The 25,931-nt window shown below is 40.5% G+C and overlaps 1 protein-coding gene across 11 annotated transcripts in view; it reads right to left on the reverse strand.

Moving 5' to 3' along the window:
• Positions 1–609: 609 nt before the first annotated feature.
• RAPGEF6 (Rap guanine nucleotide exchange factor 6) overlaps positions 610–25,931 on the reverse strand; it is a 146,003-nt gene continuing 120,681 nt past the window's right edge. For 6 of the 11 annotated variants that reach the window (XM_083428773.1, XM_083428776.1, XM_083428777.1 and 3 more), the window contains 7 exons: positions 24,672–24,863; positions 23,765–23,899; positions 22,120–22,233; positions 17,281–17,509; positions 15,146–15,657; positions 8,263–8,574; positions 610–6,115 (listed from right to left, as the gene is read on the reverse strand). In XM_083428773.1, coding sequence (XP_083284899.1) covers positions 6,090–6,115; positions 8,263–8,574; positions 15,146–15,657; positions 17,281–17,509; positions 22,120–22,233; positions 23,765–23,899; positions 24,672–24,863 — 1,520 coding nt within the window. In that variant the 3' untranslated portion in view covers positions 610–6,089. Of the gene's footprint in view, positions 6,116–8,262; positions 8,575–15,145; positions 15,658–17,280; positions 17,510–20,104; positions 22,234–23,764; positions 23,900–24,671; positions 24,864–25,931 lie in introns of those variants that run through there. The other 5 variants (XM_083428779.1, XM_083428780.1, XM_083428781.1 and 2 more) reach the window with 2 other exon arrangements.

Here is a 25,931-nt window from a genome sequence, read left to right on the forward strand (position 1 = left end):
CTTACCCAGAATACTTCTCCTACTGCTGCATGATATGGGGGGGGGGGGGGGGTTGTGATACAGTTTGAGAAACATGCCAGAAAAGATAAGCTGTAGAATACAAGCTCAAATGGACTATGAAAAGGTTTTGAATAAGGACCTTGTGAAAAGCCTTCTCTAGATCCAGGGTCACTTTTCTCATGTGGCACACCTCTGCTAGGGAAAGAAAAAGATAGCCCTTCTGTACATAGTGTTTTCCGCTACCTTTGCACCCAAGTTATTGCTTGCAATGAAGTTAAATATGCCCAAGAGCATGTGGACTAGAGGAAGCAATTGCACATATTAAGGGTAGGGAACCCATGGTCCTCCAGATGATGACGGACTCCAAATCCCATCAGTCCCAGCCAGTTTGGCCAATGGTCAAGTTGGAACTATACTGCAGCAACATCTGGAAGTTCTCCACCCACTGTATTAAGTGCCTGCAAAAACAACAAAAAGAGAGATTTCCTCTATAAACACCCCAGCATGGATAATCAGTATCAGAGGCAGGCTGGACACAGTTTCCCAAGTGAGTGGTTAAGTCCTGGGGTGGGTGCGAATATGAGGATAGAAGGAAACCATTCACAATAATCCATATTAAGTAAGTCGTTTATTGATTCCAACAACATTAGTAGATTGGATATTAAACAGTACTTTTAAACATTCTCTTAACCAAAAATATAACAAATATTTACAATCACTCGGTAAAAATACAAAAAAAGCATACAGAGGCACTGTCTTTCTAAAAGACATAAGTGTAAGAGGTATCAAAAAATAGAAGACAAACATTGCTTGTTACAGAATACTTTACAATCACTGACTTGTGCAGTTTTACAATTGCTATCAGAATACCATTACAACTGTGCAGTTTTTGCCCATATGCTCACATATGCAAAAAGTCATTAATACCAAGCTAAACTGCATTCCATGTATATATATATAAAAATTAAAAGACAAGACAATGACAAAAAAGAGAGGTGAACCAGAGCCAAATTTGTTTCCTACTCGATTTTTAAACTGTTGGCATTTAAAAAGCTTTTGTCAACAAGGGATCACCCATATTTTCCCGATCAGCTTTGAAGGCAAGTAATATCCTCTTTAAAATTACATTTAATGTAATGCCAATTATATGGGACATATAACTGTGCTGCTGCTGATAAGTGAATGGGCTAGGTTTCTTTTTGTCCTGGTTTGACCTCCTCAGAGAAGCTAATAAAGAGGAGCAGCTCACCTCTTACTTCAAATCACAGTAGGATCAGGCCCTAAGAAGTGATTTCAAAAGCCTAAGTAAACGCCACCTCTACTAGTGTCTGTGCAAAGTCCTCTCATCTTTAGCATAGAAAGAATGACTCTTCGGGCGAGAACACAATGTTTTAGTTTACCTTAGGTTGACACTGTGTCTCAGGGCAAGCAGAGTGCATATAAATACATGGGCACCTTCAAAATTACAAAATTGGAAAACATCAGTACATCTAGTACACTTTTTCTACTCCAATATTATGCACATTTCCACAATGCAGTTCATCAACATTATAAGCCCAGCATCAAATAGCACTCAACGGGCAAGCTTAAAATGATGTACAGTTCACTGGTCTACTTACACGTGAGGAGGACTTTCCCCCTCCTTCTTACCCATGTCACAACATGGAGGCAAAAGTTGACATTGGTTCCATGTTTCAGATTTCCAAACTTTCCTGCTTTAAAGGACATATCCTGTTTGGTTTGAGACACGTTTCCTCACAATATATTGTAAAAATAATAATAATAAAGGTTATGTGCAGAGAAGAGGCAGCCATTTCAAACACATGATCTTAGAAATTATATAGCAAGGGACAAAAGCACAGAACATGCCAACAATGTACTCATAAACATTAAGAATTAAAGTCATGTAAACAGCATAGAATAGGATTAAGAAAAGTTTTCATGTGAACTGGTTAAAAAAAGGTGATTCTGTCTCTTTGTATCCACCCATTTTGGCTAGTGTCCCTGATCAATGTGACCAGCTGATTAAAAGGGGGGCGGGAAGCAAACAAACAAATGAAGATCAGAGCAAGGACAGACTGAGGCAATTCACACTGTGCAAATCGGAAGCAGTCAAAAGAGTTCATTTACCCAGAGCATATTTACAGTATATGGGCTCTATAGGACAACATGATTAACAAGATGTGCAGTGGCTTGAACACCAATGTACTTTTAAAAAAAGAGTATTACTGATGCTGTAGATATGGAAAAACCAAATTTAAGAGGGTGATTGTTATCAAATGGCTGGTTCGATGATCTTCAGACAAGGTGAGCAGACCTTGAGATTTGTCAATAATGTAAATGAAAGGAGTATCAGGATTATCAAATGGAGAAGGACTACCCTCAAGCGAGAATGCCTTAATCCTTTCGTTTTGTTCCGTCAAGCTAAAACAGTATTTGAGGTTACTGAGAAATTATATTATTGGCCCCAAAACATCAGTATTCCCTATTATGTTTGCAGTTATGTTAGCACATATGCACCACTTGATACTTAAGATGAAAACTGAAGCTAAGGCTTGAGGTTTGCAAACTTTTTAATGGCAAGTATGGTTGCATCCTTAGCACTTTATGCATGTTATGCAGAGCTAGAGTCATTGAGGTTCTTCACTGCGGTCAGCTGGCTGAACAGGAAACCAGAAGTTTTAAACAGAATAGCAGCTTGCTCATTCTAGGGAGTGAAACTCACCGTAAAAACTTCACTGTGGGTTGGATCCAGACTAAGTTAATGATGCCTAAGGGGACTTAAGCCGGCTTGGGGAAAGCTATGGTCCTCCCAAGGTCAGTAGAATGCAACTACTATGACCACAAGCCATGCTGGCTGAGGTTGGTGGGAGCTGCAGTTCATTATCAGGAGAGCTATAAGGCGCCCCACTGCAGGACTAAAGAATGGCTTAATCTGGATCCAACACCGTTATCTAGCTGCACAGGTGCTTCTTCCCTGCCTCTGCTATGGCACTCATGGATTGTGGCCTATGCACACTTTCCACCAAGACTGTATCTTAAACAAGTCTCACTCAACAGATGAAGTTGCAATAATATGGAATTCCTAGTGGGGTTTGTGCTAGAAAATGTCACTGTGGGTTGGTCTGTGCCTGCGTCAACATTGCCGTATATGCAGAAATCACGGCTGCCAACTTGAGTCAGGTTTTGATATTATTTCATTAAGGCCCATACAAGTTGATCGCTCCCATTAAGGCCTTGGAGGCAAAGAAAAGAGAGCAGACTGATTGCGCAGCTACTTTTCTCAGATACTTAAGGCTAGAGTATTAACATGTGATTAGCCAACTAAATGATGAATCAAGAGAGCCTCTCCATCTCCTATTATTTTCTGGTTTGTAATTCCATGTTACAAGGCATCAACGGAATACCTCAGCAGGCTGCCAGAAATGGCATAGGTTTGTCCAAACACCCTCCGGTTCACTAGCACTGCCCTAAGTCAATATGGATCATGCATATAGAAGGCTTAGGGAGTTACATTTTGTTTTTTGGTACGTGTGTTTGGATTCTGCATCTGCCTCAGACTCAAAAGAAAACGTGAAAGCTTAGTACAACTTGAACAGTAAAAAAATAAGTTACTCTGAGGCACCTTTAAAATTGACAAACATCTTCCTTCTAGCTTGGATTGTAAACATTTAAGGTACTAGGATTTACAGGTAAACCTGAAATATACATCCATTTATAATCTTTGACTGGGTAATTGCTAGAGGAAGAAAATAAATGCAGGGAACTCCAGTTCTTCTCCATGTACTCTGGTTGGCTAAGTAAAGCAAAGCTGCAACCTCAGCTTAGCCTAACTGTAAACAGTGACTTACTTTGTTCCTTAGCTTGTGTGTGTGTTCTGCATATGCATGTACTTAGATAGATATATATATCTTTCTACACACACACAAATGCAGACTATATTTAATACGGCCAGATGTCCGCATGTTTTGGAGGATGGTGCCTTGATAACAATTCCAAAGATTTGGTCATAAACAACCCTGCTCCTCCCCTAACTTGGGTCATCAGAGCACCTCCAAAGCACAAACAATAGAACTACTTTCAGGGTCCGTAAAAGGATGGGATGATGTGCCTGCAGCTGCCCTGGGTTTCAGAAGTGCTTCAAAGTCACTGAGCATCTTTGTAGCCCTGCACCGAAGCCTTGGACAAGGGGAAGGGCTTGATCCTGCAGTCACAGTAGGTTTCTGAGACGCTTGAGAGAGAGTTAAAGAGTCCGGCTGCTTCCAAGTGCCTCCATATCCCAGAGCAACTGAAGGCACGAGTCCCCAGCTGTTTCTCATTCTAAACTAACCACAAATGTGCTCAGCATTGGAGATTAGTGAGCAGTATTTATGGATTCCCATGGATGGTAATAAATTAAAGGCTACACTTTACAGGTTCGCTCTAAGAGTGGGTTATCTCGTTTGTAAAGACCCTATACCTCAAGTATTCAAAATGGTTTTGGGGGGCGAGGATGTAGAATATGGCATAATCTGGACGCTGAAACACACTAAATTTAGTCCTGGCCACAAAGACAGAAAGATAAGCATACAGTAGTCTGCAGTGCAAATATTCAAAGTTATTGATGGCCACACATTTTGTGCTGAGTTTTTGTTCCCGAAGACTGAAATTCTAAACACCTTCCCTCTTTTGTGTTTTTCTCTAAGACATTGTGGTTGCAAGGAAGCTGACAGTTCAAGTGCAGAGCTTAACCGGAGGCGAGCCTCAAGGGGGTTTAGCCTCAAAGTCGTTTCCAGATATGAAGGCTCAGCCAGGATCATATGAGTTCAGTCTAGTGGAGAGTGTGTCACAGCAGCTACAGAGCAAGTAACTGCATCCAGTTTTCAACTCTGGAACTGGGGGGGAAATGCTTCCAGGTAAATCTGAGGCCTGAGAATCAAGCACAGCATTGTGCATATATAGCTTTGTTTTTTTAAGGAGAAGAACAAAAACCTAACGTTCCGTTCCAATTTCCAAAGTTCTCCTTGTTTGAACACCTCAAGCTGAGCATCACTTGACGGGCACTTCTCCGGTGCAAACTGAATGCAGCTCAAAAGTTCAGGACCTGGCAGCTTCTTCCATTTGTTGCAAGGGGACTTGCACTGGACGGGTTCACAGGAGATTGCGCTGTAAATACAACGTAACACACACAGCATGATTCAATTTGACGGAAGGGCAAGAAATGGAATGCGGGAAAGAAAAGAACTGCAGGTACTTCCTCTTTCATTTGATAGCTGAAAGGACGGCGGTCACATGTACTTCACCGCTTTTAAAATACAGGACCAACAGATGGCAGTGTTCCACTACACTATGCACATTAAAGCACACTCAATACACACGTCAGGGCTTGGCATTTTACAAGAGAGGTTTATGTGGCAATGTGTGTAAACCTCTAGCTGCACTCATGACATCCAGTTCCTCAGAAATCCACGGTGTTTTGCTAGCATAAAACATGTCATTAACACCAAGATAATTTGTTACCTTATTTTCTTTGTAAAAGCATTCACATTAGCCAACCAGAGCATTCTAATACACATATAAACAAACAAACAAACCAAAGCCTTATTATAAACTCCAAATTAATAAATTACTCTTCAGATTGCTGCAGATGTATCCTTGGTTTCGCTGAAGTGTTGCAGTTCCGTAAGCACGTAAAATAACATTCTTCAATTGAGAGCCGTAATGGTCACAAAGAAAATATCTGAGCAAAGTCTACCAAAAGCGTCTACAGGTTTCCTGCAGAAGAATGTTTCCAAGTTGGCCCCACTTCGTTAAAAGGGAGGTCCTTCTGGATTCTGCTTTCTGCAATTCAGGGTCAGTATTCCTTAGAAATTGTTGTCTGTCTCTCTCAGGATATAAATAGTTTTCTTAGGCTGTGAAGCTGATTGCAGTGAAGCAAAAGAAGTTCAAAATTAGGATCCAGATTAGGTCCGTCATATTATTCAGACGACAAGCAAATGCAACATTTGAAGTCAATAGCAGCAAGCTGTCAGCTACAGCTAACAATATTGTACAATTCCTTCTTCCAATGTTACTGTGACTCGGGGCAATTTTCACAGGCAGCGCAAAGGCTAGACTGCTGAAACTTGTTCATCTTCTGTGAAGCAAGAGAAACACAGTAAACCATCTGTTCCATAAACATGCAAGACATTTAGTCCATACACTGACCACACCCACTCTGAACGTGAAAGCTGCTCCCCACCGGGTTTCCCCGACTCAAAATCAAATGAGTGGCATGCATTTTCAAAGCATTCAAAATCCTCCCTTGCAGCCATCCTTAATGCTTTTGATCATGTGAACAAAAATGAAAAGAAACATGCTGTCAGCTTAAGCAAAATATTACATGTCCTTTCTGTCATGCAGTGATTTCTTTTTCTTTTTCTAAAAGGATTTGGGAAGCTGCGTATGTTAGACCTATGGAAACATCACTGCTTATCAGCCTTCTTCCCCCCAGTAGCTTCCTTTACTATATACTCTTCAGATAAGCTACAAGGCACACATGCTACTGCTTGAGCACACACACAAAACTCTGCTTTGTGTGTGTGCTCAAGCAACAGAATGTGTGCATGGGATGCTTTCAATCATAATACAAATTCAAAAGACGTCTGGAGACTGGGCACTTCATATGGCAGAAACAATGACCAATATGAGGAGTTTCAACATAAAGTTAAAAATCCCATTGCATATGCCCAAGTCATGGGTACATCTAACATAGGTATTTTGATCTCAGCCATAGTTTCGAAGGGGTCAGTTGACTGGGACTCATTTAATGAGGTACAGCATGGTGCAGTGATGACTGGATCCAAATTTCCCATCAGTCACTGATGCACACTCACTCTGAGCCTCATCTGGCTCACCTGGATGGGGAAAGAACTATACGGGCGGGATAAAATTATAGTACAAAAATAAAATAATGGATTATTTTGAATTTGAAGCTGGGGAATGCATCCTAATGTGCTATTTTTAGAGCGCTTAAGTATCCGAGAGATTAGGAACATGATCCCACACTGATATGTATATACACATACATTTCCTTCCTTTTACCCACCATCATTCCCCTTCTTCTGAAACACAGCACTGTGCGTATAGCACAACTAAGAGCTTTTTCAACACAAGGAAGCATGTCAGGCCAAATTTGTGCCAAATTTCTAATTTTGTAAAAGCACACTCAAAGAGGAATTTCAATTCATGCATTCAATTAAAAATGGGGAGGGGGGGAGAGATTGTGCCAAACAACCAAGAGTGGTGGACAACAGAAAGTGGACAACAAATGGAATAAATTGCAAAATCAAAGTTGCCTGTTTTCATTAGGTAAAGTGGGGGGGGGGGGGAAGCAAGCAAAACCTTCACTTTAGACCCCTTTTAAATCTTCATGATTTGGGGAATTAAGCCCTTTAGGAGATGATTGTTGAGGTGTAAAAAGGTTGGGAAAGGGGTCAAGTGCAAAGTACCAGCGTGGTCCAATTAGTGGGTCCCTCTGGGCTCAACTGTGCCCACTAAGCAATTTCGTGAGGTTTGCAACTCTTGCTTGTAAATAATTGAAACTACAATTTAAAGTCTCAGCTGTTTTCAGTCTGATAGCATCCCCTTCAAAAACGTAAGGGTGGAAACTAATGGCCATTTAATGTGCAGCCACGACTTTAAACTGCACTTCGTTTTAGCTCCAGCTGCCTGGGCAGCCAGTAATATCTTGATTCTGGATATCTGGGACACTCAGCCTTATAGCCCCACAGAGCTGTACAGGAGGAAATGCCCAGCTTACTACATGAGAGGAGCTTACAGATGGCCACCATGTGGCAGGGGCCCATCTGTTTCCCCCCTAACCAAGACAGAAGTTGCTTGTATGCACTAGCAATTTCGTAGACCTAGTTTGGTTTATTTCATTCTGAAGCATCTTTCTGTTACGTACAAAATAAACAAATATTATAGGCTCTTTGGGAGACATCTGCCTTTCAGGGACAAGAACTGTGGACCACTCTGTGCACCTGGCTTTATACTTGCATTTGTTGGACACATGCTGGTTAATCATGAACACAGTGATTAATGTGCTGGATTTTTTAAAGGGTTGTTCATTTCACAGTACGCACTTGAAAAGCGTGTGCAATTGATTTAGAAGCGGAGGGGGGAAATCACTGAAGCACACTCAAGGTGATCCTGGTGAGGTCAGACAATTCGTGCATTGGCCACACTTACAAATCACACACCAATTTACTAAATAGCTGTCAAATTAGATCTTCAACATACCATCCTCTTCACTATTTGCGTCAGTCATATCTGCTAGCTTAGGATGGGACGGCTGTCGGCCATGCAACTGAGGCATCTTCTTTGGAAAACAAGCCACTGGTTCGCTACTCAGAGGAGTGGAGGAGAGCCTAGAGAGCTTGCTATGCAGCATCTTTGACCTCTGCACCGCCACACTATAGTCTGGAGGTTTTAGGTGTGGGTGGTGAGGTGATCCTTCCTTTAAGTCCGCTAAGGAAATCCCCATATATCCTGGCGGGGTGGGCGGTGGCTCCCTATACCTATTGTCTTCCTTAGGTGAGGTGACACAGTACACTGGCACAAGAAATAAGCAATGGAAATGTTAATGGAGAAAACAAATGAGAAGGGGAAAAGCATTTCTTTAAAAAAAAACAGTGAAATGTTACAATGGCTAAACTGAAAACTGATAACAAAAAAAGTAAATGAAAGAATTGCTTGTTATAAAAGGCCACCGGCAGGATTTTAAACATTACGTACTGAAAAAGTCACAGTATAGAGAGGCAAGATTCCTAGATTCAAGGAGCTGAAGAGGTCCTTAAAGGCTCCCTGATCTCAACGGTTGGCAAACAGGCAGACAGCAATAGGCACTGTTATAAACCTGCACTTCAATTAATACATTTTATCTTGTAGTCTCCACAAACTCAAGTGCAAAAATCAAATATCCCTAAAATGAGGTGGAGGGGGCGGGGAATAGCTGCATTTTGAAAACAGAAAGAAAAAAGGAAAAAAACCAAGTCCAAAGAATTTTAGCAGGACCAGCAAAGCATTCATATACAGTGATATGTGAAAATAGAGGTTTTGATAAGATGTTTGCACGAAATAAGTCTGTTTAGTTGCTACTGGAAGTTATCTCTAACAGCCATGTGATTAATTTGCCTTCTTTGACCATAGCCATGCCGTATACAATGTCCCCAGCTTTCCAAACCTACTTTGCTAGAACATCTTTTGACAGCAGTTGGACCAACTCTCTAGCTAAAACATGTAAAATTACCGTATTTTTTGCTCTATAAGACTCACCTTTTCCCTGCTAAAAAGTAAGGAGAAATGTGTGTGCGTCTTATGGAACGAATGCAGGCTGGGCAGCTCTCCCAGAAGCCAGAACAACAAGAGGGATTGCTGCTTTCACTGCGCAGCAATCCCTCTTGTTGTTCTGGCTTCTGAGATTCAGAATATTTTTTTTCTTGTTTTCCTCCTCCAAAAACTAGGTGCGTTTTATGGTCTGGTGCGTCTTATAGAGCAAAAAATATGGTAGTTTGGAAGACTCTCACATTCCTGTTTTTTTCCCCAGCTATCTATCCCTGGAAATGTTCCTCTAAAATAATGACAAGGTGCCGCCCACCAAACCCTTTGCATTGGGGCTATTCTTTAAAAATGTCCTAACTCATGGGTAGGCAAACTAAGGCCTGGGAGCCGGAGCCGGCCCAATCACCTTCTAAATCCAGCCCTCGGATGGTCTGGGAATCAGCATGTTTTCACATGAGTAGAATGTGTGCTTTTATTTAAAATGCATCTCTGGGTTATTTGTGGGGCATAGAAATTTGTTCTTTTTTCTTCTTCAAAATATAGTCCGGTCCCCCACAAGGCCTGAGGGACAGCCCCCTGCTGAAAAAGTTTGCTGACCCCTGCGTGACCTTACACCTATGCTATTCATGAGCTCTGGTGCCATTCTTAATTCTATTAATATTGGGTGGAATAATTTATTTCAGTTGTGAAAATCTGGTTTGGAGACAATGGGCAGTATCCAACAAGCTTCTTCTATCGGTACTAGGATTTTTCCTTATGCAACAAAACTTACCCTCTCTAATAGTCCCACACCCTCCCCAAATCCGCTCTGGAGAGTTGGAGAAAAACCCAGAACAGATTTAGAGGGCACATGGGGAGAGGAAAGTGGGGAGGGAGGGAGATCTGTTGCAAAAGCAAAATTCCTTGTGCTGATGGAACAAGTTAGTTGGATACTGCCCAATCCTCTTTTGAAAAGGTTTATATTACACTCCTAGCAATTAAGATAAGAGTATAACCTCTTTATTTAGGCATCACATTCCTAAATGCATTCTTTGAAATAATAGGATCCATTAACAGGGCAGAGGTAGCTGCTATATTGGCTTCCGGAAACTAAAGTTGCCTTGGTTCTTGGCCCAATGGCTGTTGGTGTAGAAGTATACAAGTGTTCTAAATACACATAATTATGAACTGTGCAGAATATTTTAAAATGCAGATCTTTTAGTAAAGAACCAAAACAAAAAACAAAAAAAACCCCAATCTTTTGACACCTGAAATTCATGGTCCACTACTGAATTACAGACAGGGTATTTATTTTATTTATTTTTTGTAATCCTAGGCTAGTTGATTACAACAATCTGAAATCTGCGGTATCTCGGTTTTTGAATGTCTCAGAAGCCGAATGTTTCAGAAGCCGAATGCCAAAAACCTGGAAGGAAATGCTTCCATTTTTGAATGCATCTTGGAAGTCAAACGGCTTCCGCTGAGGTTTTATCCCCCAATTTTCTCCATCGCAATTACAGCCAGGCCTTGGTGCCTCAGTTTTCGAACATTTCGGAAGATGAACGGTCTTCCGGAACAGATTATGTTCAAAAACTAAGGTACCACTGTACAAGACAAAGCACTTTACACACACACACACACACACACACACACGTAACTTATCTGTAATACAAACACTGACATTTCCAAACCTGAGAATTTACTTCATTGTTCCTATGTGAGTGAAATTTCCTGATCAATAACTTTCAAAACCTTTTATATTCCGGTACCCACAGATATATAAGAGAATCCTACAGCATTAATATCAATTATTGTATATGTCATATTTCCAGCATTTTTGGCAATAAATGTAATCAAAATACCTACAATTCACCTTGACACTTGCCTTTGCTAGAATTATGTAAGTTTAGTTTGTGAAGCTTTTGTCTCTTGTCTTAAGACTACCCCATTCTCATCTTCAAATAATCCTAAAGTAGGTAACCAAGGTCTAAGCCAGACAAATGGTGTTAACACTGGAATGCCAATGTTATCCAAACAAGTTACTTATTTATTATTATTATTATTATTATTATTATTATTATTATTATTAATTTCATTTCTATACTGCTTTATATTTTTAAGAGGGACTCTGCCAGTTAAAAAGCTGCATGTATTAATTCAACATACTCTTAAATTGCAATTTTATGTGTTACATTCATTCAGTAATACCACTGGAAGGCCCTTTCTGCAATTCAAAACCTACACCTCTTACATAGATTTCCTAAGGTATATTCCAATATTTTACCACTGTTAGATCACTCTAAATGCTTACTACTGTCCATCGACAGATTGGTACAGAGCTGTAGTCCTACCACTTGCTAGTGTGAAACCTTGAAGTAGCAGCAATGTAAGCACTGGAAAGGGAAAAAAAAGGGCAGCTGAAGTCATGCATTTCCGGTCTCATCTGACACTTCTAAACTATGCCAAATTCCAACATTAAGTTTATTTACAGTGCCAAGGAACACAATTTGCAACAGGGTTTTTTTTGTAAGTTTCTATTCCAAAACAGCTGGCTTCTATAAATCAAGTGCAAAAGTGAAAACTAGATTATATACTGATAAACTAATATCATTTACAGACAATTGTTGTGATGCTCTTTTAGTTGCTAACAAATAATGGCAAAATCAAACAAGGAGCAGGCTTTGGGGATATCCTTTGATAAAAGATAAAAATGGTTTAAACTGAATAGCTCAGTCGGTAGAGCATGAGACTCTTAATCTCAGGGTTGTGAGCTGGAGCGTCAGGTTGGGCAAGAAATTCCTGTATTGCAGGGGGTTGGACTAGATGATCCCCAGGATCCCTTCCAGCCCTACAATTCTGTCATTCTGTGGTGTTTGCATGTCAGGTCTGTGGAAAAGCAGACAGCTGGCAAAATGCTAAGACTGATCAAGGTGGCAAGAACAGACAGGAACAATGAGAGGACGTTCCTCAGAGTAGAGAATGCTGGGCTTGCATAGACTGGGTGTGTAACCCCTGCCCCACCCAAACATTCATTCGGCAATGTTGGTTTTGCCTTAGAGCTAAGCAGAGGATGAAATGTAATGCAAGCCCAAATTTTGGGGGGTGATCTGAGGAGACGCAATTACCCTCTGATGAAAAAGCTATGCCCTTAGGAAAAGGTTTATTAATTAGATTTCACTGGCATTTAACTTCCTGACAATTCCTCTTTGCAATTCCTGCTTTGATCTCGTTAGTTTTCCTTTAATTTTGAACTGTGGAAATCCTGTTTACACTGGCACTAATAGGAATGTGAATTAAAACTGTAATGGCATGGGGCAAAAAGACAAAATGGGCCAGCTACTAGAGAGGTGGTTCTCAGTTTGAAAATTGTGAATTCCCTTTCTTTGGTCTACAGACGTGCCATTTTCTTTCCTTCTCCTCTTCCAGCTTGCGCCATGTCACAAACCTTTCACAGATAGTCTCATTCCCTTTCTTTCCAGAGGTGAGTGTGAAGCCCTATGTAAGCCAAAAGAGGACCATGCATACACAAGAGGAAGGTGCTAGCACAGGGGTCAGCAAACCTTTTCAGCAGGGGGCCGGTCCACTGTCCCTCAGACCTTGTGTGGGGCTGGACTATATTTTTGGGATGGTGGGAAAACGAATTCCTATGCCCCACAAATCACCCAGAGATGCGTTTTAAATAAAAGGACACATTCTACTCATGTAAAAACACACTGATTCCCGGACCGTCCACAGGCCGGATTGAGAAGGCGATTGGGCCAGATCCAGCCCCTGGGCCTTAGTTTGCCTACCCACATGCTAGCAGTCATATGGGAACCTCAGGTCCTGAAAAAATGTGTGTATGGATGGATGGACAGACAGACAGATACAAACAAAACAAGGCCACATAATGTTGACTGTTTTTTGGGGGGAGAGAGCTGAATAAGAAACTGGCTGGGTGGAAAAAGGAAATTATGAATCCCAAAAGAATGCACAGCTGGTTGGCATACTGAACAGCAACACTCCGCACAGTTGTAATATTTTGCAGCAGCTCCCCCTTGTTGACATTAATTCCATTTTGATTTATCAAAATGGCTAAAAGCTGCTAGTGACATGAATTTAATTGTTCCTACAGTGAAATACGCTTCAAATGCACTTTGAGGAAAAGGAAACTGTGTTCAAAGACTTGGATCCCCCTACTGGGAGAAAGGGGAAGGTAATTTTCACAATTCCACCTGTTTAGGGAAGTTTTTCATGACTGATGTTTTAATGTATTTTTAATCTTTTGTTGGAAGCTGCCCAGAGTGGTTGGGAAAGCCCAGCCAAATGGGCAGGGTAGAAATAATAAATTAATTTTTTAAATTATTATTTATTATTATTATTATTATTATTATTATTATTATTATTATTATTATTCCCCAGTGCCCTAAGATAATATATTCCAAGTGATTAGGAGACCCTCTGTAGGTGTCACTGAGAGCTGTATAGGGAAAGAGGAATTGGCAAAAATTTCCTTCCTTCCTCCCTCCAGTAGAAGCCTCTGTTGGATTGGAGTCCCTCACATTGACAGAAGAGCAACCAAGGGTCCAAGCCAGGATGCCCCCACTTTATCCCCAAATATCACAAACAGCTGATCAATGTACAGTGGTTGCACAAAAAGAAAAATTGCAACTATACCCTCAAACCCACTACAACAACTTCCCTTGCAGGGCTTTCAAATATTTTTTTAAAAACAGTCAGCCAAGGATTCCAAAAAGCACATTCCAGACATGCAGCCAACACCACGCCAAAATATCCAATGTCATAAAACACTACTTTCTTCCGGTATGGTCCTGTATTTCATACCTGACTGAGAACATTAGTAGGAAGGTACTGGTAGCAGTACGTGAATGTGCACTGCTATCAGCAGCTGAGCATGTAAGGCAATCTATTGGGTGGAAGAGGATGCATATCTCACCCTCTTTCACAAGATGCCTGGGGTGGACACTGATGTGGGTGTGAGAAATGAAGTAACATGGTACAGCTGAGGATGAGTTAAAGGGAGGAAAGAGGTATAGGGCAAGTATAGCATCTAGGAGCAGAGATCATTGCACATTGGAAGAAAGGGCAGGCAAGAGAGAGAAGTCCCCTGAGAAAATGTATCCATATCCTTTTCTTCAATGCTGGAAGCAGCTTTCATATCTAAGACAATGTGGGATATATATATTTTTCAATAAAAGAATCACAATGATTTATGTATTCTCTTAACTGATTTACAATCTGTGTACAATTATATTTTTATGCCATATTTCCCGACTTCAATAATACGACCTGATATGTCATTTTGGTATGTAATCTATTTGGTTTTGGCACAAAATACTTCCTGGGATACTCAGCATTTGGAGGATGGCCAAGCTGCTTGGAATGCAAAATGACACCTGGGGAATATTTTCTTTCTGCCTTAAGGGCAAAGGGGAGCAGGTAGGCAGGGCTGAATGGCTGGGAAAAGTATCGCAACGTGGACAATTTCTGCACCAACTTGGTCATCTCCAGTGTAATGCATGAGAGGGCTCAAGAAAGGACAGCCCAAATTCTTATTGGAAAACTGCAAAAAGATATTTCAGAAAGGTTTTTTTGGAAAAGGCCACAGGGAAAATTTCCTCTGCTTGTTGCATAAGCCTGCTCCCTTCCCTGTAAGGCAATAAAAAGTTTGCTGTTCTGTTACTTTAAATCCCACCCCTGCTCCCAAGGAGGTCTGGAAACACTTTGGGCTGTGGATTTATTTGATTGAAAACATGTGTACAAACTGGATTTTAACATGCAATCTGCTGATGTCATTTCTTAACAGCTTAATAACATAATACAGTGCAGCTGTGGGAGCTTCCACAGCCTTTGGGCGGCTTACCTATGAGGCCTCTCTCGGTACTCGAAGTGACAGTTTTGTATGTTGTATCGCCACCTGCTTTGGAGTCCAAAACTTCAGCTTGCTCTACTGCTAAGCTGTCAAGTCCTCGCCGCTTCACTGTCCCACAGTTTGCTTCATATGCGTCTGACAGAGAACTCGATGAAGCCCAGCTCTGCCGGGATTGGTCAAAGTCCATGCCCGTTTTGGATTGCCTGCTGCTGTTTGAGTGGGCGTGGGGCTGCAAGTGAATCTCTTCAGGGCAGCTGCTTGATGGTTCTACTTCAGCAATGGCCCTTTCTAAGTGAGCGTGGCGGTAAGAGTTTAAGAGGTCCCAGCCTTTCTGGTTCTGGATATTTTGGAAGTTATCATGAGAACTACTGGAGCAGGAGGTCCAGCTCCCACGACCACTATCTGCTGCTTCTATCGTGATGTGTTCGTGGGAAATCTCCTCCGTGCTCATGGAAGATGGGACAGGCAGGCCTCGGATCACTGGAGGTCTGGACAGTGGCCAACTGAAATCGAACACCACAGCATTATAAAGGCAGCAGGCAAGCAATTCAATGGTGACAAATGACGACAACATCCAGGGTTGAAGATAGTCTGTAAAAAGCTTGCTCACCTCTTTGCATCTGAGCACGTTGAGCAGAACTCTTGGAAATTTTCAAGGTATGAAATTAAGTTTAGAGTCCAGTTGGTTCAAAATATGACTACTTTTGCCTTAACCACTGGTTGTGTCTATACAGTTGTACCTTGGCTCCCGAATGATCAAAACCTGGAAGTGAGTGTTCCGGTTTTCAAACTATTTTCGGGAGCCAAATGTCCAGCGTGGCTTTCAAGCCAATCAGAAGCCGCGCCTTGGTTTTCAAACGGTTCCGGGAGTCAAACCTACTCTCGGAACACATTCTGTTCGAGAACCAAGGTACTACTGTACTGAAGACTTATCTATGTGTTATTATATCTAATACAATGCTATGGTAGGGTTATCCAATGTGCCTTACAAATATTGTTGGACTCCCAACTCCCAACAGCCCCAGCCAACATAGGTACTGGGCAAGGCTGATGGGAACGATAGTCTAATAACATCTGTAGGGCACCACATTGTCTACAACTGCATTACAATGTCTTTCCACTAGCCAAGTCTTCTGACAGGCTTTGCCAACCGCAAATGTTGATTTCTATGGGTGGTAGTCAACTAATTGAAATTAATGTACCCAACTTAGTCATGATCATTAATATTAGTGTGTCTACTATGAGGAAAGTTAGTTAAATACAACCCTATGATCTCCCTTCTTTCTTTTCTTCAAGACAAGCATCAGACCATTACACATCTAAATGCTACAATTTTACCTGCTTGTAGGAAATAATAATTTCAACAACTTATATTTTCAATCTTTATGGAATTTCTTTTACCCTATGGTGACGTGGCAAATCATGTACTGAGCACCAAGTGCTATTGCATTTCAAGAAACAGTTATTAAATGAATCAGTGATTAACTGAATATTGATTAGTGAACAGCAACGTTAACTGAATCTACATGGGGGGGATTTTTTATTTTTTTTACAAAATAAATAAATGTTGGTAAAAGTTCTACAGACCCTGGAGGCCTTAGTTATAATTGGTATTGTCCAGCCTTCCACTGGCAGAATCCATCTTCTCTTCTGAGAGCGGCAACCAGGTTTCTGACCATTATGCCTTAGGCATAAGCCTGGAAGCACATTTCCCACTTGCTTAGCAGAGCTGTTAAAGAACTGTCACGAAACACCATGGTCACGCTGTACATTTGAACACGAACACATTTTAAATGGCAAATCTTTTCAGGGCTTTCCAGGATAACAACTTTGAACATTCAGTGCCTGGTGCTATACCAGAGGCAATTTATTTAAATCCTGCAGCTTTAATGCATTTTCTAGGATGTACATTAATACACCAATTTAAAGGCCTACCAATATAGGGAAAATCATAGCCTGTTTAAAATTCTAACTTGAGGTTTCCCGAGCAGGTCGCATACTTCGCTCTTTCTAAAAGTGGTTTTCAGCAGCCTAATAGCACCTGTAAGCATGATTACAGCATAGGCAGTAAATGGCTTGAACAGAAAATCCTTTCGCTACTCTCTCACGTGTCAATCACTTCTTACCCAGGGCAAGGCTGGCTGTATTCAGAGGATGGATGAGGGTGCTCCTTCCTTTCAACTGCTCCTACTGAATCCACAACTACGACAGCCTGAGCCAGACATCTTTCATCCTGAAGGGCTGCAGACATGGAGTCAGCAGAGCAGTTGCTCACAATGCTGGACCGTGAAGAGATCTCACTGTGGCTGGAATCTGAAAAATTCTCGGATTTTGCAGATGGTATCAGGGCATAGCCTAAGGAGGACAGGGGAAGAAAGGATTCAACTTTTTTGAAGAGTTCAGACAGCTAATTTATGACACTGCTATGGTATTTTAAAGACAAAGATGCTTTCCACCACTTCTCTCTCCTCCCTTGTAAGGCTTTTTAATGGTTCATTTTACGTTACTGAGCTTCCTTTTCATTCAAAAGAAGAGAATAAAAAAATCAACTGTAGAGTGGAGCAACGCTTCACTAATTACTCTGAACATTTGTCACAAGGATACAATTTGCATGCTTTCCTTCAAATGGCTATAATATACAATGAAAACAGAGCAAAAAAACAACAACACATGGGATTTGCAGATAAGGCTTCTTTGAAAGCTAAACATAAACCACAATGTATTTTGTATAGTTAAGTTTTTACCTCTCTCTTCAGTACATTGTATTTTATTTTATCGCTATGGCTAGTAGCTGGTGCAAATAAAGATTCTTCTGATTCTGAAGCTAAACATAGGAAAAGTAATTTGCCAGTCAATAGCGATCAAGAATCTGCAACGATTTCACCCAAGATACACCCGCAGTTTAAAGTAATTTTATGTTCATTTGCACTAACATTCCCCACCGCCAATAATGAAATCTAAGCTGTTCATAAATCTAGATTGAAATAGGATATAGATACTGTGTTGACGGTTTGGCTTTAATTTACTCCAGTTAGGTTACGTAGGGAAAGTCTTCATTAGAATGACAGTTCCAATTTTTGTTCTACCTGCTGTTCTGAAAAAAAATTATACAGGTAACTAACAGAATTGTGAAGTTGGAAGGTACACCAAAGGGCCATCTAGTCCCCTGCAATGCAGGAATCACAGCTAAAGCATCCCTGAGAGATGGCCATCCAACTTCTGATTAAAAACTTCCAATGAAGGAGAGTCCACCATCTTCCAAGGGAGCCTATTCTACCATCAAATAGTTCTTACTACCAGAAAGCTCTTCCTGATGTTTAGTCAGACTCTCCTTCCTTGCAACTTGAACCCATCAGTTGAGGTTGTCCCCTCCAGAGCAGCAGAAAACAAGCTGGCCTCGTCTTCCATGTGACAGGTATTTGAAAGTGGCCATCATATGGTACAGCTTGATTTTTCTCTTCAGCTGCTTAACATGTGTGATTTCAACTTTACACAGTTGGAGGCCAGCTGGTTAAAATCACACAAATTATAAGCATGGAAGGCAGAGAGCTTAAAAGCTCTTTTTGCGCAGGGTTTTCCCAGTGCGGAAAGAACTGCTTTTCTAGGACTGCAGCTGAGAGTAAGCTGGCTAGGATTGCGGAAACCTCATTCACCGCAGGCAACTGTGGAAAATCCTTAGAAGGTGAACGTGCTGGTAATTTTCTTATCTGGCAATCTGAACAAAAAAAGTACCTGTTCCGGTCTTTGCTGGGCTGAGAGGCAATAAAAAACCCCAGAAGCAATGGGTTCACAAATTAATTCTAAAGCCTGTGGTTTGTTGCCTCTCCAGTGAAGTAAGGGAAGAAGCAGAGGATATCAGGCACAACTGAGCAGCATCCCATTAGCACACAGTTTATTCACTTTAGGCCATAGTTTGCTTTAAACTGTGGTTTAACTTTGGTGGTGAACCAGTCAAATACGAGCTTCAAGTAGCATTTTTATACCAATATTCTTGCTAAGCCTTACTGTGCTGCACTGTCTACTCCCGTACGTTCAATTTAAGGTGCATTACATTTCAAATGGATTTTTTAAAGGTAAGATTCAGATTTAACGTCATACGAGATAACACGAGCTTCAGTACAAAGATGTCTGCAAATGTAACATAAAGGCTGGCAACATTAACCCTGGCACGTGGGAATCCCTTGCAGATGACCACAGTGCCTGGAGACAAGCTGTCAAGAATTCACAGCTGTGACCAGAGGAGAAATGACCACTGGGAGGAGCATAGAGAGAAAAAACACCATAGTGGATCTGCAGCAGCCTTTATCTGCATCTCTCTCTACAACCACAGCAGGAGCTGCAACTGTCCAACAACTTGACCTCAACCCCAAAGGTGCAGTCCTCCATTGTCTCCCGAGACAGATGGATGCCAGCAAAACAAAAACCAATACACATTTCATACCTGTGAACTTCCTAGGCTGTGTAATATCTTGCTGATGTTCAACTCTTACTGAAACCGTAAGCCCTGGTCCACAACTTAAGCGCTACGGCACTCAGTAAGTATATCAAAAATAGTGACAAGTCAAAACCTTTATCTTAACACTGCAGAAAAGAACTTTAAGGGCATCTATCTATCACATTTCGTTTGCTTCAGCTAATTGTAGTAAGTACTGGCAGTTCTGAAAATGCCTCCATTAAGTAAACCAGGAGACTTCCAGAGTGAAGCTGTAGAATCTGATGGGCCAATCAGACATGCAATTTTCCATTTGTCAACTAAAAAAACAAGCAAGCAAACTTGTCTGCAGGCGACTCTAGACAAAACCACCATCACTTATTCAACGGTTCAGAACACATGGTAACATGGTTCCTCACTGCTCCCAATCCTTGACAGGTCTTTCTTTTTTCTTTTTTTAATTATGTTCCTGCAGTGCCTTAGCACTTCTCATGTTTCTATTTTTCTCCCTTATCTTCATTGGATATGGGCTTTTAAAGTAGTTTACTTGTAAAAAGAAAGTAGGAAATTGGTCTCAACATACTGCTTATGATCCAGGAAAAATAAGCGCCGAGCTTCTCTTGCTGTAGCTGGTCGTATATAGAACACCCAAATTAAAAAACTAGCTTGCTGTCTTGCTTATTTGAAAGGGAAATTCCCAGAATAATATGTATGTTATCTGTGCCCTTTTTAAATTGGGGGAGGAGAGTTTGAGTAACAGTTTGGGGGTCCATTATATGTAGCTACTAAGAGAAAGAAACATGCCTTGTGTATGTGCATATAGGATATGCATATGGCTCTGTGATACATGGCCAAGATTTATTAATGCATTTATTTTGAAAGTAGACACTCTTTGAACTGCTTCCCATGAAAAAAAAACCTGTGTTTACCTCTTATGAATTTATACAAAACACATGGAAATAATCCCAATTAATAAGCAAGCTGGCATTTTGGGATATAAAATCCAGAAACTTTGAGGTATGCACAAATCGATAAATATTTTCATTAGTGGGAAGTAACCATGTGTAATATTTTATGAGATGATAGATCCAATAGCTTAAATGTAAACAGATACATTTTGCCTGAAAATAATTCAAAATGCATCTACTCACAACATGTTAGGGAAAATTTGTGAAACATTTTAAGTATATAGTAAAAGCAGAAACCTCTTTATCATGAAAGCAGTTGGGAAGTGAAGTTAAAACCTTTGATTACATAAAACACTCACACCTGTATTATTATTATTATTATTTAAAGTAAAATGAAACTGTAAATCCCAAAATTACACATAACTGAATAGTAGTGCACACTGATGTGATATGAATGATAATTGTAGATTGTGGCTACACAGTTCAAAGGCTATCCCTACAAGAGGGCAAATACTGAGAACTGTTGTATATTTCAAACAGGCTGAGGTCTCTCCAAAAGAAAAATGAAAAAGGTACATACAAGCTTATGCACACTTTCTTGAAATAAGTGCCATGGTCCTTATGTGTAGGTCAAGCTACAAGAGCTGATTCCTATATGCAAATCATGTACTTGGCCAAATGGGAAGGCTTTTGTGTGAAGCAATTACTCTACTACGGTTCTGTTTATCTCATCCACACCACTATATGAACTGTATGAATAGTAGGAAGGGCACACAGAGCTGCTTCACACAATTTGTTTGCCATGTAAAACTGCATGTATGCAATTGCATATCACGCAGCAGCCCAACTGGAAATTGCATGTCGCCATGTATGTGGCAGGGGGCTAGAAAGCAAGATAATAAAGCATATTTTTAAAAGTATTTTGCTCCAGAAAGCATGACCCCGTTAGTCACTCGCCGTATTCTTATCCTCCGTACAAAGCCTGCAGAACAAGGCTTAATCTGCTATTAAGCTGAGAAACAAGTCTATTTCTAGTCATTTCTCGACCATCACCAATAGAAGAGGTTGGGTGGTCTTCTAAGAAGCTCCTAAAGGAGTGTGGTCCTTCCAGCTTTAATACTGAAAATGTACAAGTAAAAATGAATCTTTTGCTAATATCGGCTTCCATGTCTGAAAAAACTCAAAATGGTGTCACACATACTTAACATATCTGAATAAATATTTACAGTATAAATACAGATTTAAGCCTGACACAGGCAGAACGGCATGTCACATAGTCTTCCTTCTCTTGTGCCTCAGCTGTGGACATAACCACATTAGAGAGCTATTGTTTCCATGGCTACTGGCTGTATGCAACACATTACTGTCTATGTCCTTTTGTTTCTCAGCTCTATCCCTTTCCTCCTGCATGCACTTTGCGTCCATGTCACGGGCGACAGCTGATCTTTCCCTGGAGATACTCCTTTCCCTGAATCTTGCAAAGGGAGAGACCATTCTTTTCCTGGGCTTATACTGAAGCTCTGCCTTGTCTCTGGCATCCTCACTTTGCCTCTTTTCAGGACTGACTGATATTTCTGCTGTCCTGCTAGTCATCTGCTGGATTTTCTTTTGCAAATAAGCCCCACCTATTCCGTAGCTGCGCTGTCCACTGTTCTTGTTGCTTGCTTCGCTTGCAAGAGAGGAGGACGAGCCAGAGAGGTTGATCTGGCTGCAGTGATCAGACCTCTGGGGATTACCAGCTACAAAGAAAGGAACACGCAAAGTAAATAACACACGGGCAGTAAAAGAAACACTCTTCTTGTTTTTTAATCTACGTAATGTTACACTTGGATGCAGCACAAAAGGAAAGATAAGCTGCAGTTAAGTAAAGAGGGGAAAATGATGTGCCTGTTTAATTAGTTAGAGAACAAGTAATCTAATTTTAGCTCTGCAATGAGATGTTAACAAATACCAAACAGGGCAGAGGCCACTTTTATCAAAACAAGGTTTTCTTAAAGAAAACAGCAACCCCTGAATGCATATCCAACAACTGAAATCAAAGGAGACAAAGCAATCCTCATGGAGTCACATGAAAGTTAATGAAAGTCGCATGCTTATGTAGAAGAATTCTAGCAGGAGTAACTTTTGACAATCCAAGAAGAAGAAGAAGAAGAAGAAGAAGGAGAAGAAGAAAAAGAAGAAGAAGAAAAAGAAGAGTTTGGATTTGATATCCCGCCTTTCACTCCCTTTAAGGAGTCTCAAAGCGGCTAACAATCTCCTTTCCCTTCCTCCCCCACAACAAACACTCTGTGAGGTGAGTAGGGCTGAAAGACTTCGAAGAAGTGTGACTGGCCCAAGGTCACCCAGCAGCTGCATGTGGAGGAGCGGAGACGCGAACCTGGCTCCCCAGATTACGAGACTACCGTTCTTAACCACTACACCACACTGGCTCTCAATCCAACAAGAATAGTCAAATATCCAGAAAAAATAATGACACGCATGGTTCTTTGAATTACTGTATATGAACCAGCCTGGACCCTGCAACCCAGACCTGGGCCTTGTAATCATCATCTGAGGCCTCTCTTTGTTTGCCGCCTCCACAAGAGGTGTAGAGGGTGGCTACACTGAGAATGAGCCTTTTCTGTGGTGGCTCCCCACTTGCGGAATGCTCTCCCAAGGGAGGCTCACCTGGCGCCTTTCTTACTTATCTTTAGGCACCAGGCAGAAATATTCCTCTTCTCACAGGCCTTTGGCTAATTAAACACTCTATGGCCTTTTAAACAGTATATTAAATCAACACACATAAAAACACATCGTCCTACTTATAGCAGTTACATATCTCCCCCCCCCCCCCAGATTTCCTGATCCATAAGATCGGACCCTTATGTCTGTGATCCCCTGAATTTTTGTTTTATTTATTTTATACACTTTTACATGTTTTCATACAGCTGTTCTACTTGTTTTAGGTTGCATTTATAATTACATTATTTTTATATTTTATACCAATTAAGAGATTTGTAAAATATTAAGTGGCTTATAAATGCCTTTCAATAAATAAAATATAATAATATCCAATGTTAAAAACTTTCCTGAAAGGTTTCAGGCACAATGGTCTTTTCCATGAACACATGAAGTTTCTTTTCTTTTCCTCAGTGAATAAGTTATGCCTTTTGTGAATACTCAAAGTTCATCTTTTGAGTTTACTGAGGAAAGGAAAGACAGATCCTGAGAAGAAAACTAAAATATAGTTAAGCTGAGACATGTTAAGACTAAACTTGTGTCTACTCCTACCTTTGCGTGGGGAGTCCTGAGGAGAAGCAGGAGGACTGGAATGCAAAGAAGATGCCATAGATATATTGTCTTCTGCTTGTTTTTTATTGTTTGTTTCCTCAGACAAACTCATTGACTTCTGAGGAGAACCTGCACCTATGAGAGCAATCACAAAACAAGACAAATGCTTATACACACAATTCAAACTGAAGAGTTCCTACAAAAGCATCTTTTATGGTCCAAAGGCAACTGAACTATGACCAAAATTATTTCTGGACTCCTTTGTGAAGGTTGTTTTGTTGGAAGACAACTTTTAAAAGCCAGCCATGTTCAGCAGGGCCTCAAAACAGAATTTTGAATCAGCCCTTTCTTGTTTACATGAATTTGATAGAAGTTGCAAGACATTTAGCAGAAACAATTCACATTCTCAGTGTCCCTTTCCATGAAATGTAGGAGATTTGGAAACATTTAGTATGGCTTAATTTGTCTTTATGGAAAATTTGACTTCTCAAATCTCTATACAAATGTTATTTAATATATTTGCATTTTTCAAGAAGTAATATTCTCAAAGGAATATACAAACTACTTATCAAGCATACAATAAAATACATTTTAAAACCATAAAAATATATTGTTAAAATATTTCAAAACTTAGTAATACTAAAACATTAGTAATACTCAAACGTCAAAATCAGGCTAAAATTAAGTATTTTGTTTGAAAAATTTAAACATATCCAATCTGCTGCTGAAACTGTAGGGTTTTATAATCTAGTATAGTGAAATATATGCTAGGATATGACTATATCAAAATGGAAATGAAACTGACATGCTGTAAGTATAGCTTAACATTAGCCTTGCAAAACCTTCTATCTGCCCATTTTATATAGTAATTTGATTTAAGAAGTGAATCCTGTAGATAAATACTCACTAAAAGTCACATGGTCCTTTGCTGGTGCTTTTTTCCTAATGGGGTACAAGTTAACAGCTGGAACCTGAAGGACTTGACTCATTCTGTTTTGCTGATGTAGATGAACTTTTGTAGTTTGGCCAACAGATCTCAGTGGCATAGGAGACATTTCTACAGCTTTTCCACCTCGTCTTTCACTTAGATTTTTCGTCACTGACATGATGAAAAAGAGAAGTCAATATTTTTTTTTTCTATAATCTGTTGCAATGTTAATAAAAACCACAATTAAAATGGAATGTGCATTGAAACACTAGATGGCAAGCTGGTATTTTTGTATCCATAGCAATATCTGTAAGGATTCTTATCCACTTGTTCTTTAGAAAGGTATCCCCAGTGTTCCACTAGGTGGCACACTTAACTCATAGAATAAGCTATACTACTTCTATTTCATTACCGGAAGATGCTCATCTATGGTGTAGCCTCATCTGCTGCTACTGCTGCACCCAGCACAAAAATGGTGCAACACATTACAGCTCTGACCTGTATTGCAAGGTGAAATCATGCAGGATTTGTGACTTATCTCCCCCCCCCCCCCAAAAAAAGCCCTAAAAAATGGAGAGAATCTGCTTTATGAATCAGCACTAAATGTTTTTGGTAGCTAAGTGTTATGCACTTCCACTGTGTTATGCATTTCCAGAGGGCAGGTTTTCTAAACAGCTAAAGTAACTGTTTATATATGAAACCCTGCTCCTGATTTCATAAGGAAAGTAAGCTTCTGTTTCAATGAGGGAAACTTGCTTCCGTTAAGTTCAATGAAATATGTGCATTTGGTACTCTCCGACAGGATATACAGCTGAAAACCTCTATTGGAAAATAACTTCATGGTGCTTGCCTTTTACCACAATTAAATCAGCTCTGAAGTTAAAAAGCAAACAGCGCATCCAAACTTTATCTTTACATTTCTGTTAATTTACTATCGGAGAGGATACAACATTTTGAGATGAAGCACAGAAGCATTTGTATACCTATATCTCAGACTACCCATCCAAAAACTCAGAGCACTCCAGATCAGAAAACTCTCAACAGCCGAGAAGGCAAAAAAACTGGCACTAAGAAACTTTAATTCAGTAAGCCAAAAACCAGCAAAAATAGGAAGTAGAGAGAAAGGGTTGAGAGCCAACGTTGGCAGGACCCACTTGCTCTCCCAAGGACACTGTCCACAACTCGGCTGCACTTTTAGCTCTCTCAGATCTGGTAAATCCCTGGCACACCTGTGAGCAG

Source organism: Podarcis tiliguerta (assembly GCF_965153285.1).
Source record: "Podarcis tiliguerta genome assembly, chromosome: 2".
Taxonomy (NCBI): Eukaryota; Metazoa; Chordata; class Lepidosauria; order Squamata; family Lacertidae; genus Podarcis; species Podarcis tiliguerta.